We start from the raw sequence: 16,004 nt of genomic DNA on the forward strand, positions 1-16,004 counted from the left end.
TGCCCAGAGTGCATGCAGTTGGCATAATTAAGCGTTTTCTGATCTACCCCCGTGCCCCGGAGGGCAGCCCGGTGACCTTGTGGCAAAACATTATCAAAGACGAGCGCCGGAGGAGCAGCTCTCTGTAAGCTTTGAAGCCTTAGGGCTGTGTTACACAGTCGAGCTTAGCATGCAACATTTTAAACAGCGGTGGATCTCAACAGGCGGCTTCTGGCGGAGTGAAAAGGAGCTTGAGGCTACCTGAAGGTGCAAAGCCTGTTCTTGCCTTCAGCTGATACAGAGCAATGCAGCCAGACTCCTAAAGAAGACCAAAGATGTGGGGAGGAAAAAGGAGCATTTTCGCATTTACGGTGATTTTTTTTTTTTTTTTATTGATTTTTTTTAAATTTTTTATTTGAAGTTACGTTTTTTTTTTTTTTAATTCTTTTAAAACTCCGGATTGACTCCCGCTAACAATATATTTGTGAGGTTTTTCAGTCACCGCTTGGCCCGAAGAAGCAGCCGGAAGCCCGCAGGTGAGTTGTGAGTACATGCTGGCAGGAGGAGCACATTTTGCAGTACGTGCTCATTTCCTGTCATATTTCCTGGTTTAACATCGCCTCTAACTTCTAATAGATCGTAAAATCGACGAATTTGGTCTATCTTTGGGGCTCAAATCGCGAATTACGCGAAGAAGTCCCTTCAGGATTTTGCGGCGTTATTTTGGCGATTGTTGCGACCAGAGTGGGATACAGACAGTGACTGCAAGATAGAAAATAACGACTACATCAGCTTTAGATGCTGTTTAAGTCATGTTAATTCAACACGTAGGCCCACCGTATGCACAAAGACAAAGTGCAGTCTCTTACAACTTGAAGTGTGTACAAAACTCATTCAACATACAGTAATATACTTCCTTTGACAATGAGCATTTAAAAGCGGATCGTTTTAATGTGAACCCCAACTTTCTGTTACCCCTTGTCACTTCCAGGTTTTCTGCTAGTTCCGGTTTCATCCGGCGCGCAAGAGTTTGTTTCGGCGCCGATTGTAAATCCGGAGTTATTTTTGTTGATAAAGCAGAATTTGTTTCTAAAAGACTACTTTATGGCAGCTTCTGTTGACAACTTTTTGAAAAAAATTGCGGGAATTACAAAAATATCGCAATATTTCGGACATTGCGCTACTTTGCGTTCAGCGTTACGACTGCAAGATAGCGATTTTCTTGGAGGGACTGACGAAGCAGTCCTGACGTTTTTAACCTGCGTTTCTTTGATTTACAAGGTGAAATGAACCTCACGGTATCAAATGTGCTGATAAATCCCCCCCCCGGAGGCGTACAGTTAGGTTACAGCTCGTCTAATTTGATTCAGCTCAGACGCAGCAAGTGACAAGCTGCGTTTGATCGCTCCGCGCAACTATACGTCCCGATCAAACGTGTTTTTTTTTTTTTTTTTTTTTTAATGTATGGGAAGTTCTCTCTGGAGAATCCATCAGCGAGCGCAAACGCGGGCCAAAAAAAAAAAATTAAAAAAAAAAATCCTGCAGCCGAGAGGTCGTAAACTACAGAAAGGAGCAGACTGCTTCCCTCAGGAGTCTACGTTACTCTACCCGTCACTTTGGGAGCGAGCCAACGCTGACCTCCGGGTCCGTCCTGAAATGTACAAACGAGACCTGGCCGGCTGTTAAAACACTTACAGAGGCCGTTGAACGTTGAGATGTAACAGTGACTGTTGCTGGTGGACAGAAAGGGGCCCTTGTCTTGGACCTCGCTCAGTAACTTGAAGCATCTTGGAAACAGACAGCAGTCTAAGAAGAAGGGATTGAGTGTAGAGAGCCAGTATTAGGTTTGGAGCAGAGCTGTGTGTGTGTGTGTGTGTGTGTGTGTGTGTGTGTGTGTGTGTGTGTGTGTGTGTGTGTGTGTGTGTGTGTGTGTGTGTGTGTGAGGGAGCCAGGTTGATGCCGATCCAACAGGGTGGGTCTGTCTGCTGCATGACTCGGCCCGTCTGGCCTGCAGCTACGACCTCCTCCTTCCCCTCCTCTCCCCCCCTTCCCCCTCCATCCCCCAACGCCACAGCAGCAACAGTGTGTTTATTGCATGTAAGGTGATGAATGAGTCGGCACGGTACGTGTGCATGAACGTATGTGCACATGCGTGCGGTAGTGAAGCATGTAGGTCGACTTCAGTGGTTGAGAGTCTATACATTTGTGTGTAGTGTAGCGTGTGTGTGTGTGTGTGTGTGTGTGTGTGTGTGTGTGTGTGTGTGTGTGTGTGTGTGTGTGTGTGTGTGTGTGTGCGCGCGCGCGCGCGAGAGAGAGAGAGAGAGAGAGAGAGAGAAAGCAGATCCTATAACCAAGTGGGCATCACAGAGTGCTGCGTCGGTCTTTCCGTGTCTCTGTCCTCTCCATGACCCTCCCTAACATTACGTAACACTCGGGGATGGTTCCATGGCAGAGGTGGGTGCACGACACACACGGCGAGGAGGCTGGGGGGGGGGGGGGGGGGGGACAGTTCTGGAAAAAAAAAAAAAACTTTACATCTCCATCGAGCAGATGAATGTAATGAACTTAAAATGAACTAACGAAGGTGAGTCAAATGACACATCGGTTACAACTGCAACACTCTCCCTTTCAGCGTCTCGGTGAGTGCCCGGCTATAAAAAAGGAGGGATCACTTTGAAGAGAGGCTGCAGGTAGAAGGAAAAGTCCTGCAGTATAAGCTGTACATAAAAACATGCTAACAATCTCTGTCGGAGCTGCACTCAGTCTGATTAAATCATTCAATTTCCTTGTAAGAAGTTTAGGGTGCAGTGCTTTTTAAGCTTGAGCAATATTAGGAGCTAAAGTCAGGATATCTGCTGCTTATATTTGCACTGTTTTAAAAATCGTTCTCATGCGAGTCCCTCAACTTTAGGAGAAGTACAAAACCTTTGAGGATTTAGTGTCCAGAGAATAAGTAACTGAGAGTTTGGGCAATCAGAGATTGAAAATCAGAAAACCACAAGTAGATTGGACAAGGTTCGAAGCCAGTAAAACGGACAAATTACTTCATAAATAATACGTTTCTTGGATAACTGCGTAGAAGAGAGGCAACTTCATAAAAATAAATAAAAGTCTGGAGACGAGTCCAACTGTTTTTGTGGTTCCTTTAAACGACAATCTTCTGTTTAAAGAAGAAAACTGAACAAAATGGAGACGTTGGAGGATTGTTTTCATGTGGATCTTGACATTTATGAATTGTGGATGTGCATCAACCCAGCCCACAAAAATTGTAGTAAATCCACGGCCGTTGGCTGCCTGAGATAGTAAAGATATAAGCAAACCTCCTCTGCCAAGAAACTTTTTTTTGTTGTTTTTTTTGTCTTTAAGCTCTTTCTGATATGGAATGTTCTTCTCTTTAAAACTTCTCTCTCTCTGTCTGTCCATATTTTCACTCGCAGGACTGTCAATCCAAGTCAGCAGACTTCTGGTCACAAAGCTTGTGTATGTTTTCCTCTCATTCTTTCCTCTGCCTGCGCACTTCCTCTGTGCTCTTTTCATACAGAATGGAGCGCCGAGGGGGGTTTGTGGAAAGAAAACAAAACTCTGAAACTTTAACCTGTTAGCCAAGGCAAACCAGCCAATGGGCTTTCCCTCCCTCTCGCCTCGGCACAGAGCGTACCGACGCGGTTTACCTGAAAGATACCCGTTGCTTCCAAACCTGCAGCCTCGAGGTGCTGCTTCGGCAGAAGTTTGACTTCTGTCCCAATCCCTACTTTCTCTTTTCCTTCCGTCACCCCTTTTCCACAAATATGTCTCAACAAATACAACGTCTCCTCTCACAACTTCCTTCTACACGCCCTACTTGTGTGCTCAGAAGTGGAAAAAAAAAAAGAAGTTATATAAAACATATGTTCCCTACTCATAATCATAACTTTTCCCCTCAACTCTCCCTTTCCTTAAGTGGACTGTTTCGTAAGTGTACTGTTCTGTTCTGCTCCGAAGGGCCCCCTGGGTGTGGGACTGCTGCTGACCTGCTGGGCCGAGTGTTCTGCCAAGTATTTACCGTGAGAGAGCGAGCGAGAGCAAGAGGGCAGGACACAGAGCGGCACCGTGCCATCAGACGGCTCTGCCAGCCTTGGCTGTAGTAGCGCGGTACTGACGGGTGGGAAAAGACGAACTGCAATTGTTCGACTCGAGTAGTTGTAGATGTGAAAACAAACGGGTGGCGGGGGGGGGGGGGGGTGAGAAAGGAAAAGATTATCTTTCACACCTGATTTCTCTCAGCGTTAGCCCGAGTCCTCCAGGACATCTTACGGTCCTGTCCTGACTGAGCCTCGAGCCTCCACCCTGCACCCCCTCCACCCATCTAACCTATTTTCATGCAGCTCTCTCCCTCCTCGCCTCAACTTACGCTGACTTCTCCAGCTAAACCCTTTTGCTGCAGGACTTTACCTCATCTCAAACACTCTTTAAAGGAAAGTTCCCTCTCCCAGCTGGCTCATTATGTAAATGCAATATACACTTTCAACAGCACTTTTAGTCAATACCTGAAGTTTTTTTTTTTTTGAAAGAAGTAAATGTCTGAGTGAATTTGACGAAGGAAAAATAAATTCAGTTCCAGTATCTTTATATATCACCCAGTTTTTATGTTTAACAGTTCGAGATTTATTGTAGGTTCTTTTGCATTTGGAATTGGTCACTACATTTCAGTGCAGATGGGATCTCATCACTACGGTTGGGTTTGCTTTGTTTATTATACAAGAGCCAATACAATATTTTAGTTTGGTATGAATACCAAACAACAGTTTTTTTCAATGCCTCACATGGACAAATATAAACTCTTATTTTCTGCAACTACTTTGCAATTGACAAAAGATATCAACATTTTATGTCTAAACACAAAACTGACTGCACTCCGGATTCCAGCCTTCAGTACTTGACCATTTTTGACAGTAAAACACCGGAAAAGTGTAAAATATGGGCTAATATAAGGTAAGTGTGAGCTACGGTTCATGACAGGTGCAGTAGTCTGTGGTTCACATTCCCAGGGATTTGCACTGATGACCTTCTCAACACAAGCTGCCTCTGAATCAGTCCAGCAGCATCACTCTAATCTTGCCATAATCACAAACACACACACACACACACACACACTGCACTTTTACCCAAATCGAAAAAACACTACACACACACACACATATATATATATGTACATATATAAAAAAAACAAAAACAACAACAACGATGCAACATTTATCAGCTAACTTACACTATCCAATCGCCGTGCCACACATCGCTTCGACATGTTGCGCGCTGATTGGATGAGTGATGTGGGAGAAAAAAGGAGGCGGGGAGGTTTTTTGGGCAGCACTCAGGAGAGGAGTACAGAAATGGAGAAAGCTCACCAGTGCATTAGGGACAGCACGGTGCAATTCGTTCCATTGGCAGCACTTCAAAGAGGAAGAGGAGGGGGATAATCCACCCCAACATTAGCCCCCGGAATCTTCCACCACCACCAACATGCACACACACATACACACACATTTATTCACAAAAGCAGCAGGCTGGAGGGTTTGGTAGTGGGGTCTGATTGGGTTGGGGTCTGGGGATGACGGGATGGAAGGATGGAGGGGATTTTTCAATTTGCCAGCAAATCAGAGATGATTGGAATACTCTCTTGCATACAGATACACACACTCGCCTTCGCACACGCACACAATGCACTACACACGAAACACATCCGTCTCCATAGGAAAGACCTCACGCTTGAACCCGGAGGAGAAAAAAACAAACCAAATAAAAACAAGCTTAACATTTGCTCACAATGCTTGAATGGAGCCCAAATACAAGAATATGGGTTAAAATTATGGGTCAGCCACGAATGATGCGGTTTATTCTTACAGGTGGTTCAAGTGTGCAGCAAGGAGAAGCGAAGATAAAGAGGAAAAAAAAAAAGAGAAGGTGAAGGAGGGTGAAGAAGACGGATGAAGTGAAAGGGAGCCTGTTTATTGACAGCCACGAGCATCAATAGCGGTGAGTTGTCAACACTCACGACCAATTGGGGATCAATCTTTCTCATGGGTGACCCGCCAGCAGCAGACACAATCAATCCTCCTTTCTCTGTCAGACCTTCGAGCAATGTTAAAGATGAATGCTACTCGATTTGGAGACAGCCGGATATTCAACAGCTTCGGTTCAGCCTGCCTCAGAGTAAAAACGCCGCCGCCCGCTGGTGAAACAATCCCCCCGTGGAACCATTAGTAACAGATGCCATCACGTTTTGATCCGCAGTTGAAGTTCCATTCACGGGCTGATAAGCGCTGCTTTGAAAATGCCTCAACGCAATTATCGGCTACAGGTTTGCATCATGTTTTTGGGCAAGAAGTGGCGGTGTTAGCTCAGTGCAACTCCAGAAGAAACACGTGCGCATGTATAAAACACAACACGTACTTTAGAGAGTACTAGTAAATAAGTACGACACAAATCGATGCATTCTCACAGAAACACGGCACATTGGTCACAACACAACAAAAGTTTAAGCGGAACACAATACTATTGGAGATATTTACGAGAGTGCTAAGCTGGCTCTGCTCGCGTATTGCCCACAGCTTAATTTAGCTGTGGTTCATATGGTCCGTTTGCCTAAAGGTTCGCTCAGCCGCTTTGAGAGGCCGACCAATCGGTGACCACTGGGGGTGACTAAGCGTGAGGACGTCAAAGTCGAGCGAGATGGAGCGAACAGTTGTAGCAACACAAGCAAATACGCAGACATTGAGGCTGGAGTCTGCAAAGTCTGCGATGGTCCCTTACTGAAATGGTGGTGCTCGCTGCTCACATGGGCGACGTCTCTAACATACAGTATAAAATAGTCAATGCTGATTGGTTAGCGGTTGCCAGACCCGTAGATTCACGCAGTGAATTTGGTTCTGATAAGACCAGTATATACATACACAGCTGAGTATTCTCTATTTCCTGTGATCGCCAACGGTACCAACAATTTCCAAGTGCCCGCCATGACTGCAAGTGAGTGAATATTTTAGCAAGGCTAAAACATGACTCACAGAAATTTTTCGCTTAACGGGGCTATAATGTGTTGTTGATTTATTTCATTTTCTTATAATGACCAAATACGGTAGGATCAACCATACAGTTTTGCATTTACCATGAAGAACTTTGGTGGCTGAGGTTTAGTGGAAGGATATACATCTCAAAACCTCAACGTTGTCAACATCAGATATGCGATATTATCTGCCTCATCAGAAACAGTAGATTTTCTATATTAAGCAATAAACTTCTGAAGCATAACTGTGTCGCATTTAGATGTCATATTTAAGCTGAGTGCAACATGTGTGCCTCAAGGTTGCTTTAAGTGTGCCGTGTGTTGGCATTTATCACACTTGGGACACACTTGCCTGCATGTACCAACCCTTAAGTGCTCAGAGACGTGACAACGGGGATAGATAGCAAGCGTTACCAACGCAGCTGTTGTGTTTCATGTGACTGACAACTTAATTAAACAGGAATAATTCCGACATGTTTTACCATGACTGACAGACGAGTTAACATAATCTATTTCTGCGGTGCTTTACACACTGACAGAACAACAATAAATAAGCTGCCTTTACTTTCTCCTCACTGTTTTACCTTTTTTTTATTGATGGAATGAAACAGAGTTAACTTCAGAGACTGTTTGTGTGTTATGGTTTTCTTCCACAACACGCACATCAATAGTGGGCGGTCTGGAGGGAGAAGATTTATGGAGTCCACGGACACACTGACTGGTCAGGAGGTTAGCAAGGCCTGCGTCAATCAATAAACCCTGACCACTGGAGACCACTGTGCCATGGCTACAGTTACACAAGTGTATAGAAAACAAACACCTCTTCACGAGTTATGCTCCTATCATAGAAAATACTATTTATTGAGAGCAATTTGCACAGCTTCAGTTCCTCAATCTGATGCGTACCAACAGTAAATAGGTGTTTCCATTACGCTGTCCATTCCCCAGACAACGTGACCGACATAATAATGAAAAAACACAACTGCATTTTAATTTTTGACTGTTAAAATCTACTGTTAAAGAGGTGACAACCTTCTCTGTGGTAAATGATTTTTCACTCCACTATTTCAAGTTAAGAGGTGAAGAATTGTTATCTAAAAGCCAAATTAACGCGGTGGGATGCTGGGCAAAGCACGCTGATCCGGTGGTCTAATCACAACTGAACTTAAGTCCACTCAATCGGTCTTACCAGCTGAGGTTAAATGGGAAAAACCAAGAAGCAATTAAAAAAAAAAGTCCTCCAATTATTTCTTGTGTTTGTATTTTATTCTTTCAGTTTGGTACAGAATAGCAGGTAATTTGGTTGATACGCAGCCACCTAATTGCTGAAAGGTTGTCCTAATGTCAGCCAAATTAAATCAACCAAGCTGAACCGAGCCAAGGCAAACCAAATGCATCGTATTAAATCACGTCAGAGAAATGAAGGGAAAAGTATTCAAGGAAAACCACCTTATTTGGTTTATTGTAGAGGCCGCTGAAAGAAAAGACATCGAACCGGTTCTGAAGGTTTGCGGAGGGAAGGAACTCTTTCAACACTGATTATTTTTGGTAGATTAAGTATCAGAAGGTAAGCAAATAACATAGGACACCGTGTTTGTTTTTGTGAGATTGTTGTTGAGATTGTGGTAGACATGTAAAACATTTATCCACATGTACAAAACAAAATAGCAGCCGTCTGTCTTTGGAAAACCAGAGTTAACTGTATCCGCCTAAACTTGGCGTGCAGTGGATGTTTGGCTGTCAACTGTAATTCTGATTCAGCGGGGTAGATTGCAGGGTCAGAAAGAGGTTTTGAGAGCACCGCACCAGTGAATGCCAATCAACTATCGGAGCAGCACGAACATGAGCCTGCAGTGAGGTTATGAGCACGGGCACAACCAATCCGAGAAACCGTGCAAGAAAATATACATCGTGGTTAGCGTTCAGATGCCAAGCGTGAGCTACGATACTGACGGAAGTGGAGGAATTCAGACGGACCTCAAAACTGAGCTTTAGGCAGAGGTACCAGATGATCAGTAGCCTTCATTGAATAACTAATATTGATTACCGTGACAATTTCCTCCTGATCAGAGTTCTGTTGCATGAAAGCTTTTTGGTGCAAACAAAGAATCTTTGTGGTTTAAAAGCTACTCGACTTTCCCCTATGAACAGTTAAGATAGGTAAGGAACCGCAATCAAACTAAAAACCCTACAAAATGTAATCAGTGTAGTTCTAGTATAAAGATTAGAACCCAACAACCAGCGCCTTTGGACAAATCTCACCTACCTTTTGGACTTTATCACCGCATCGTCCAACTATGCCTTGTCTACATAACGCATCGCTCAGATTTAGGAATTTCTTAAAGAGTTCCTTCACTCGGGTCGACTGCTATGTCTTCCTCCTGCCCTCACTGAAGCTTTGCTTCCACAACCACACAAGCTCCTGTCGTTCTGGTTTGCCAATGTCTGTCTACCATTTCCAGAACTTAAGGCCCTAACCAATCCCGAGAAGTCTCACGTCTTTAGCTTCACAGCTTCCTTCCCACTAGCTGCTTCTAGGGTTTGCCACCATACCAGGGGCAAGTGACTAAAGGTCCAACAAGGCCACAAGTCTAAGCCACCACTCCAGATGGGGGGCTTTAAACGTTACTTGGACTTGGTCTCTCAAAGTTTCTCCACAGATGCACAGAGAAATCATCTCTAGGTGGGAATTGAAGGTGATCTAGAGAGGGGAATCAGCCAGATGTGCCCACTAACAGGTGCTGAAAAGCTGACAAGTCCACTGCTTTGTTCATCCATGAGTCCGGGACATTCAGCATAAGATCTGAGGACCTGGCTACATAATTGCGTATTTGGCTTTGGCCTGCGAGATTTTCTTGTACCCTGCTCATACACATAAAATCACACCATGCCTGCAGGGGTTCAGTGGGAGGTTGTCGAGATTACAACCTATTTTAGAAAGTAGGTTGCTGAGAAACACAACACGCTTGAATATGAAGGTTCGTATGGACAGGCTACAACCAGCCTTAGACGTCCCTCACCAGAATTATGGACTCCCTGGACAGCACACTCTCTAGGACCCACCAGCTGAGTCTTCTGCTACGTTTGTCCCAACGTTTGAAACACGAGAAAGAAAAACACTGAAAAAACAAGTAACTAATCTTTCCCAGTAAACACAGATCACAGAAAAACCAAATCAGTTCTTTGTGGTGGGTGGATTTTCTCTTAAATTTTCTACACCGGGCTATCAGTCAGTCACTCATTATATTGCTGAGCCATTTCAGTGTGCCATCTTTCCTTCGAGCTATTCATTCATTTGACATTAATATTCATGAAAGCAAAAATCAAGTTTATATGATACCGCCAGTGATCATTTTAATTAACATTCTGAAAAATGTAAATTACCTCGTACACTACATCAGCAATGCTGGATAGATCAAGCACTGAGCATGAATATACCCCGATGTACAAACACACACAGATATACTCACAATAACAAATTTTTGAACAATGCTGTGCAACTCAGCTCAACTCACCGGCTACAGACCAAACACACACACACACACACACACACACACACACACACACACACACACACACACAACTGATTTTCTTACTCACCCTTTCGAGATCTTGTCGGAGGTGTGTGAAGAGTTTGAGGCGTCTGTAGAGGACGTCCTGCTCCTGCTGGGCCAGGTTGTCCACCTCGTCCCTCTTTAAGGTCACCAGAGGTCGATTAAAGTTGGCCTTCCTCTTCAATTTCCAGAACTGATATAAGAAGTCCACCTTGAAGAGGCAAAATATGTTCTCATGAAAACATAACAGCAACAAAAATCGAATGTACCAACAATAGAAAATAAATAGGTAAGAGCATCTTAACCTCATCTTGACGTTGCAAAAAGATCAATTAAGCCACTGAGGATCTGTCAAGCGTTTATGTTTTCTTTTTTTCTTTCGTCTAATTGTCAATAAGTGGCATTAGCGGCTTCATAATGGAAACATGTGTGGTGCGTTTGACGGACTTACATCAGTCACTCATCCATCTCTGCACTTATTAAAAAAAATGAAAAAAGTACACCATCAAGTTTTCTTCCTTATGCATGAAAAGCCACGTGCTAACGTTGGAAGCTGTTCTTTGTCGGAAAACATTTTTATAAAAAGCGGTTGCCTGCAGCAGCGACCGTGTTTGGAAAGCAGAGACCAGTTCATCACGGCTCGTTCTAAACAAACGTCTGCAACTCATCACACAGTTTATATGATGCACTTGAGCCAGCGCTCTAAATGTCAACAAAAACATGATTAACTGCATGGAAATGCAATGAACACAGTGCATCTCAAATTTCGATAGGAGTACCATACTGTCACCGCCAAATATTTCATCGGACCGGGCAACGTTCTCCCAGTTTTAGTCTCAACAGCCAGTAACTTCTCGATGTGAGTAGACAGAGATGAACTTCCTGTCTACGCCGAGGTTCAGCGAGCTGCGTGTTCTTTGATGCTCGGCTGCGCGTCGCTGCCGTACTGAGCGGTTACAGTATTTGCATACTTGCTGCCTCTTAGCGTGAAGAAGTGATGCTGTTCTGACCTCTCTCTCGTCAGTGAGCCGTTTCACCCACTCGACTCGTTCAGCCCGTCTGTGTGCTTCGTAATGACGCTGTGTTTATACCCGAGTCACTGTCTGGGCTTTTTTTGTTTTTGTTTTGTTGGTATATATACACATGAAGGTGTAGCTATTACTGTGAATCACAAGTGTGTGCAGTCATTTCTTATTATTTCAAATGCAAAATCATAGTGTCCCGGTTCGAAGCGTAACGTACCTGTGAGACGGGCAGCCCCAGGTTGTCGGCAACCTCCCTGGGCTCCACCAGTCGGTAAAACTCGTCCTCCAGCTCCTGCAGCTTCTGCTTCCTCTGGCTCACCTTCTCTCTCTCCAGTTGGTCCCGCTCAGCTCGCTCCGATGCCGACACCGAAAGCAGGTGCGATACCGGCCTCTGCTCTGGGTTGCCGCTGTTCGGTTCGTGCTGCTGGTCCGGCCGGAGCTCGGAAGCGACACAGGCGGAGGCCCAGTCGGGTCTGGCTGCGCCATGAGCTCCTTTGGTGGCGGTGGAGGCGGCGGTGTGGTTGCCGTTGCTCACGCTGGTCGAGCTGGAGGTGCAGCTGGCGGTCGTACTGCCGTTGCAGCTGTGCTCCAGGCAGAAGGACTTGAAGCGCACCTCGTCGTTCTCGGCCAGGATGGTCTTCATCTCCAGGCCGTGGTCGAAGGCGCACGTCACATGGAAGGCCACAATACAGGAGGGCATGGAGCACTGGGGGGAACAGACACAGAGGAAATACAGTTATGGGCAGACACACACACACACACACACACACACACACACACACACACACACACACACACACACACACACACACACACACACACACACACACACACAAAAAGGTTTTCAATTTCTCAGACACTTTGTCACAACTAGTTGCTTTGAAGTGTCATTTTCGGTCCATTTATTGTGTCATCAAGGTTCCAATAGACGTGCAGCAAAGCAGAAAGACAAGCCAAGTCACCACAAACATGCTTCCCCCATTTCTGCTGACATTTTGGTAACTTGGGATGTGTTTGAGTGTGTGTGTGTGCGCGCGCGCGAGTGTGTTTCTCAGTACTATCCATTACAGGTCATACTAAGAGGCGACCTCCCACTGTGTCCCTCCAGGCATGGTGTGATTTTGTGCCTGTGAACCCTTGTGGCTATGAGCTGTTGTCACTGTGTGTGCGGGTAAGTGTGCGTGTCTGTTTGAAAGTCTGCACTTGTACATTTGAGAGGAGTTCAGCCTTCAGCGAGAGGCTCGGTGGTGACTCTCTGCACTGTGCTGTGTTATGAGCATAGTGACAAAAGCCTGACCGATCCCACCGACTCCAACATCTGGAAAACAACTTCGAACATTTTCGCAAAGAGCCCTTTTCCCTCATCGTCTCTCATATTTAACACATAACAAATTATTATTATTAATATTATTCGTGTTTTGTAACAGATTAAAAAAAGGCTTTAAAATGTTTTCATTTGAACTACTTCCTACCAAAGCAACAGTCCTTTTTGGTACTGGGCATCTAAAAAGGTCCTAAAAAAAAAAAAACAGAACTTCAAAGGCTGTTCAAAGTCAAAGTCCAAAACCTAAAACCTTTTTTTTAAGCTACAATGGGTCATCAGTGTAAGGTAACCATCCCATCATCACCACCTTTCAGCCTTCAGCAGTACATGGAATCTGTGAGACACTGTAACCTGAGTGTTGCTGAGAGGTCCAGCTGTATTGTCTACTTTAGTTTTTGTGCTACCTACTTTCATTTATTTTGACTTTGAGGCTCATTTGTGTGCGGGAGAAGAAAAAAAAAATAGACATATCATGCCTAAACCACAACATGCATATGACTTTGTGAGAAACCACAACCGGACTAATGAGAGACATCCTAAGTGTATTATTTGCCTGTGTGGGTGCCGATATAAGAAGCGATCCATAAGTTTGGAGCTCTTCGGAAATAAAGACCCTTAAAATGCTTCAGAAGGCCACCAGCGATGAGGTGATGAGCCGGGCGAGGTGTTCTGAGAGGTATTCGTGTTTCAGTCTGTGTCTAAGACTGAGGAAGAGGGGTAGGGGGGGGGGGGGGGTCAGGTCAGGAGCACAACCAGGTCGAATTTTCTTTGACATTGCTCGGGTTGGTCACTGTGACTTCGTTCCCCAGGGTCAGACTCTCAACACCAGGTTCCCCTGTGACGTTCTGAGGTCGGCTATTTTTTAGCGGAAACGTTTGGTGAGAACGACCTGAACTGTGGCGTGAAGGCATTTTCAGTTGAACATGACAGCGCGCCCTCTCACAGCACGTTGACCACCCATGTTTCTCGCCCTTCACAACACAATTCTCGATCCCCCACCGCCTCAGCTCGCTGGATTTGGCTCCCTGCGACTTGTTTCTGTTCCCCCAAAAATGTGATGTGCGCTCTGCACAAATTTCAGGTCGGATCACAACTCCGGCGTTGCACCACTCCCAACTTCAATATTTTACAGGAGCTGTTTGAGTATTTTAAAATAACTTTTGAGCACTCCAACTAAAATTTTGTATTATGCATTATAGTCGGGTGGAGGCAGACATTTCAGAAAAGGACATTTCAACATGAAGGGCAAAAACTAAACCTATATCCACAACTACATATCACTGGAACTAAGTGAGACAAGGTTTTATGTTATCTGGGTGGTTTGACCCTTTCACACAAAATCTCTATGAAGATTAGTTGTGCTCCCAATGCCACAGTGTTCTATTTGTTCTTTCATAGGTGAAACTCAATAACCTCCTGTATCTCACCTGATGTACCAATCCACTAAGTCAGTGAAGTACTGGGAACAGAAGGCGTGATCCAAGGATCACACATCTGGCCTGTGTTTGACACCTCTATAGCTACATCACCTTGTTAAAAAGTGGAGTTCAGTCAAAGGTCTGCACAGTAAACCCTTTTTCATTACCAACCAAATGTCAGATTGAGCCGGCTGCAGCTGCTCTCACTTATTTGGTGTCGAAAGGCAAAAGGTTGAACACAGCGTGGAGCCAGCTCGATGTGTTGTTTGGTACGAGCCAAGTCATCGCAAAAAACACTCATCTGGCCTTTTCACCTGCACCTGCTCTGTTCTGCCAGCACTCATTAATGAGGTTTTATCAGCGCCCACGCTGCCTCTTGAGTGCTTCTTTTTGTTTGTTGGCAACAGCATGTTTGTCTCACTGCACAAATCTTAAACCTTTTGCAGGACATAATATGAAAAAAAACAAATTTAAATAAAAAAAATCGAGCTGACATTATGTTTTGATCATAATCAATTTGGGAACTCTGGACGGACAAAACATACAAACTTTTACACCTATTTGCTTTTTTATCAAATGTTCTGTGAAACATTTAAACAGATAATATCTTTAAGCTTTTCACCATAACGACACTGCCAACTTCCATTAGTTAGTTCATTGAGCATTAGTACCCTTGTCCAAACAGAATTAACATGTATCTCAACACCTGAGACCATTGCTTCACACCACCTATTAAGAAATTTGAATGATTTTGACTGCTTTATTTTATTTCTCAAACAAAATATCTGAATCTTAACCCTGAGGTTTGCCCCGATATCAAATACTGTAAAGCCACTTTATTGTAGTTGATATCATTTAATTCCACTGTGTGTAGCATCACAGTTTTTCATCTTCAGAGACATTTTCATCTTATTGCATCTCTTCATTGAGGCTATATTATGTTCATACTTTATGAAATATTTGAGAAGACATGCTTCCTTGCCTTACAATTCTCTACATATGAATACGATGTCTTGTCCTAAACTTAGCAGAACATATCAAGTATCATGGAAAACTCTTGAGGTCGCCGCTCGACCGTTACAACGATGTTAAGTATGTTTGAACTGCATAAGCAGCGCAGCACGAGTTTTGTAGTCTCAGAAATGACCCACTAGCACTTGTTGACATGAGAAGGGCTTTTTTTTTTTTTGGTGTTATCAACTATTTAACGTTCAACCGATGTACCTATAGCTTAACTGCAGGTATTGAAAAACTACAGGGCTGCCCTGACTTACAAAAACCTGTCCTGAAGACTCACTAACCATGAAGCAGAAGTTCTTTCTTAATTAGCTGAAAGTATCACCGCTTTGCGTACAGACGGACTCTTTTTCAGCTTTTTAACAGATACAGTAGGAGCTGAACCGGCTTGACCTTTCCACCCTACCTTCCTCCAGTAACACCCTAATTAAGAGTCTCCCAGAGAACTTGCCAATTAATGCAGGGGGTTATTATAGACTAATATTTTGTTCAGGGACTCTCGATCGTCATTAGCTGCACATGAGAAGAGACACGGCAAGGTGTCATTAGACAAATCGCTTGAAGTATCGTACAACAAAGTGGAAGGGAAGGAACTTTGAAGGTGTGAACTATCGTACCTGCTGCACATTAAAAACGCACACAAACAGA

At 44.3% G+C, this 16,004-nt stretch overlaps 1 protein-coding gene across 2 annotated transcripts in view; it reads right to left on the reverse strand.

Annotated features, from left to right (window-relative positions):
- Positions 1–16,004, reverse strand: part of jade2 (jade family PHD finger 2) — a 166,840-nt gene that overhangs the window by 47,156 nt on the left and 103,680 nt on the right. For both annotated transcript variants that reach the window (XM_069717296.1, XM_069717288.1), the window contains exons 9-10: positions 11,815–12,303; positions 10,619–10,783 (exon numbers count right to left, since the gene is read on the reverse strand). In XM_069717296.1, coding sequence (XP_069573397.1) covers positions 10,619–10,783; positions 11,815–12,303 — 654 coding nt within the window. The remainder of the gene's footprint in view (positions 1–10,618; positions 10,784–11,814; positions 12,304–16,004) is intronic.

The sequence above is a fragment of the Brachyistius frenatus genome, unplaced genomic scaffold (assembly GCF_029030835.1).
Source record: "Brachyistius frenatus isolate BFR_SWC_R1_liver_20210118 unplaced genomic scaffold, ASM2903083v1 Contig_5, whole genome shotgun sequence".
In the NCBI taxonomy this organism is placed as follows: domain Eukaryota; kingdom Metazoa; phylum Chordata; class Actinopteri; family Embiotocidae; genus Brachyistius; species Brachyistius frenatus.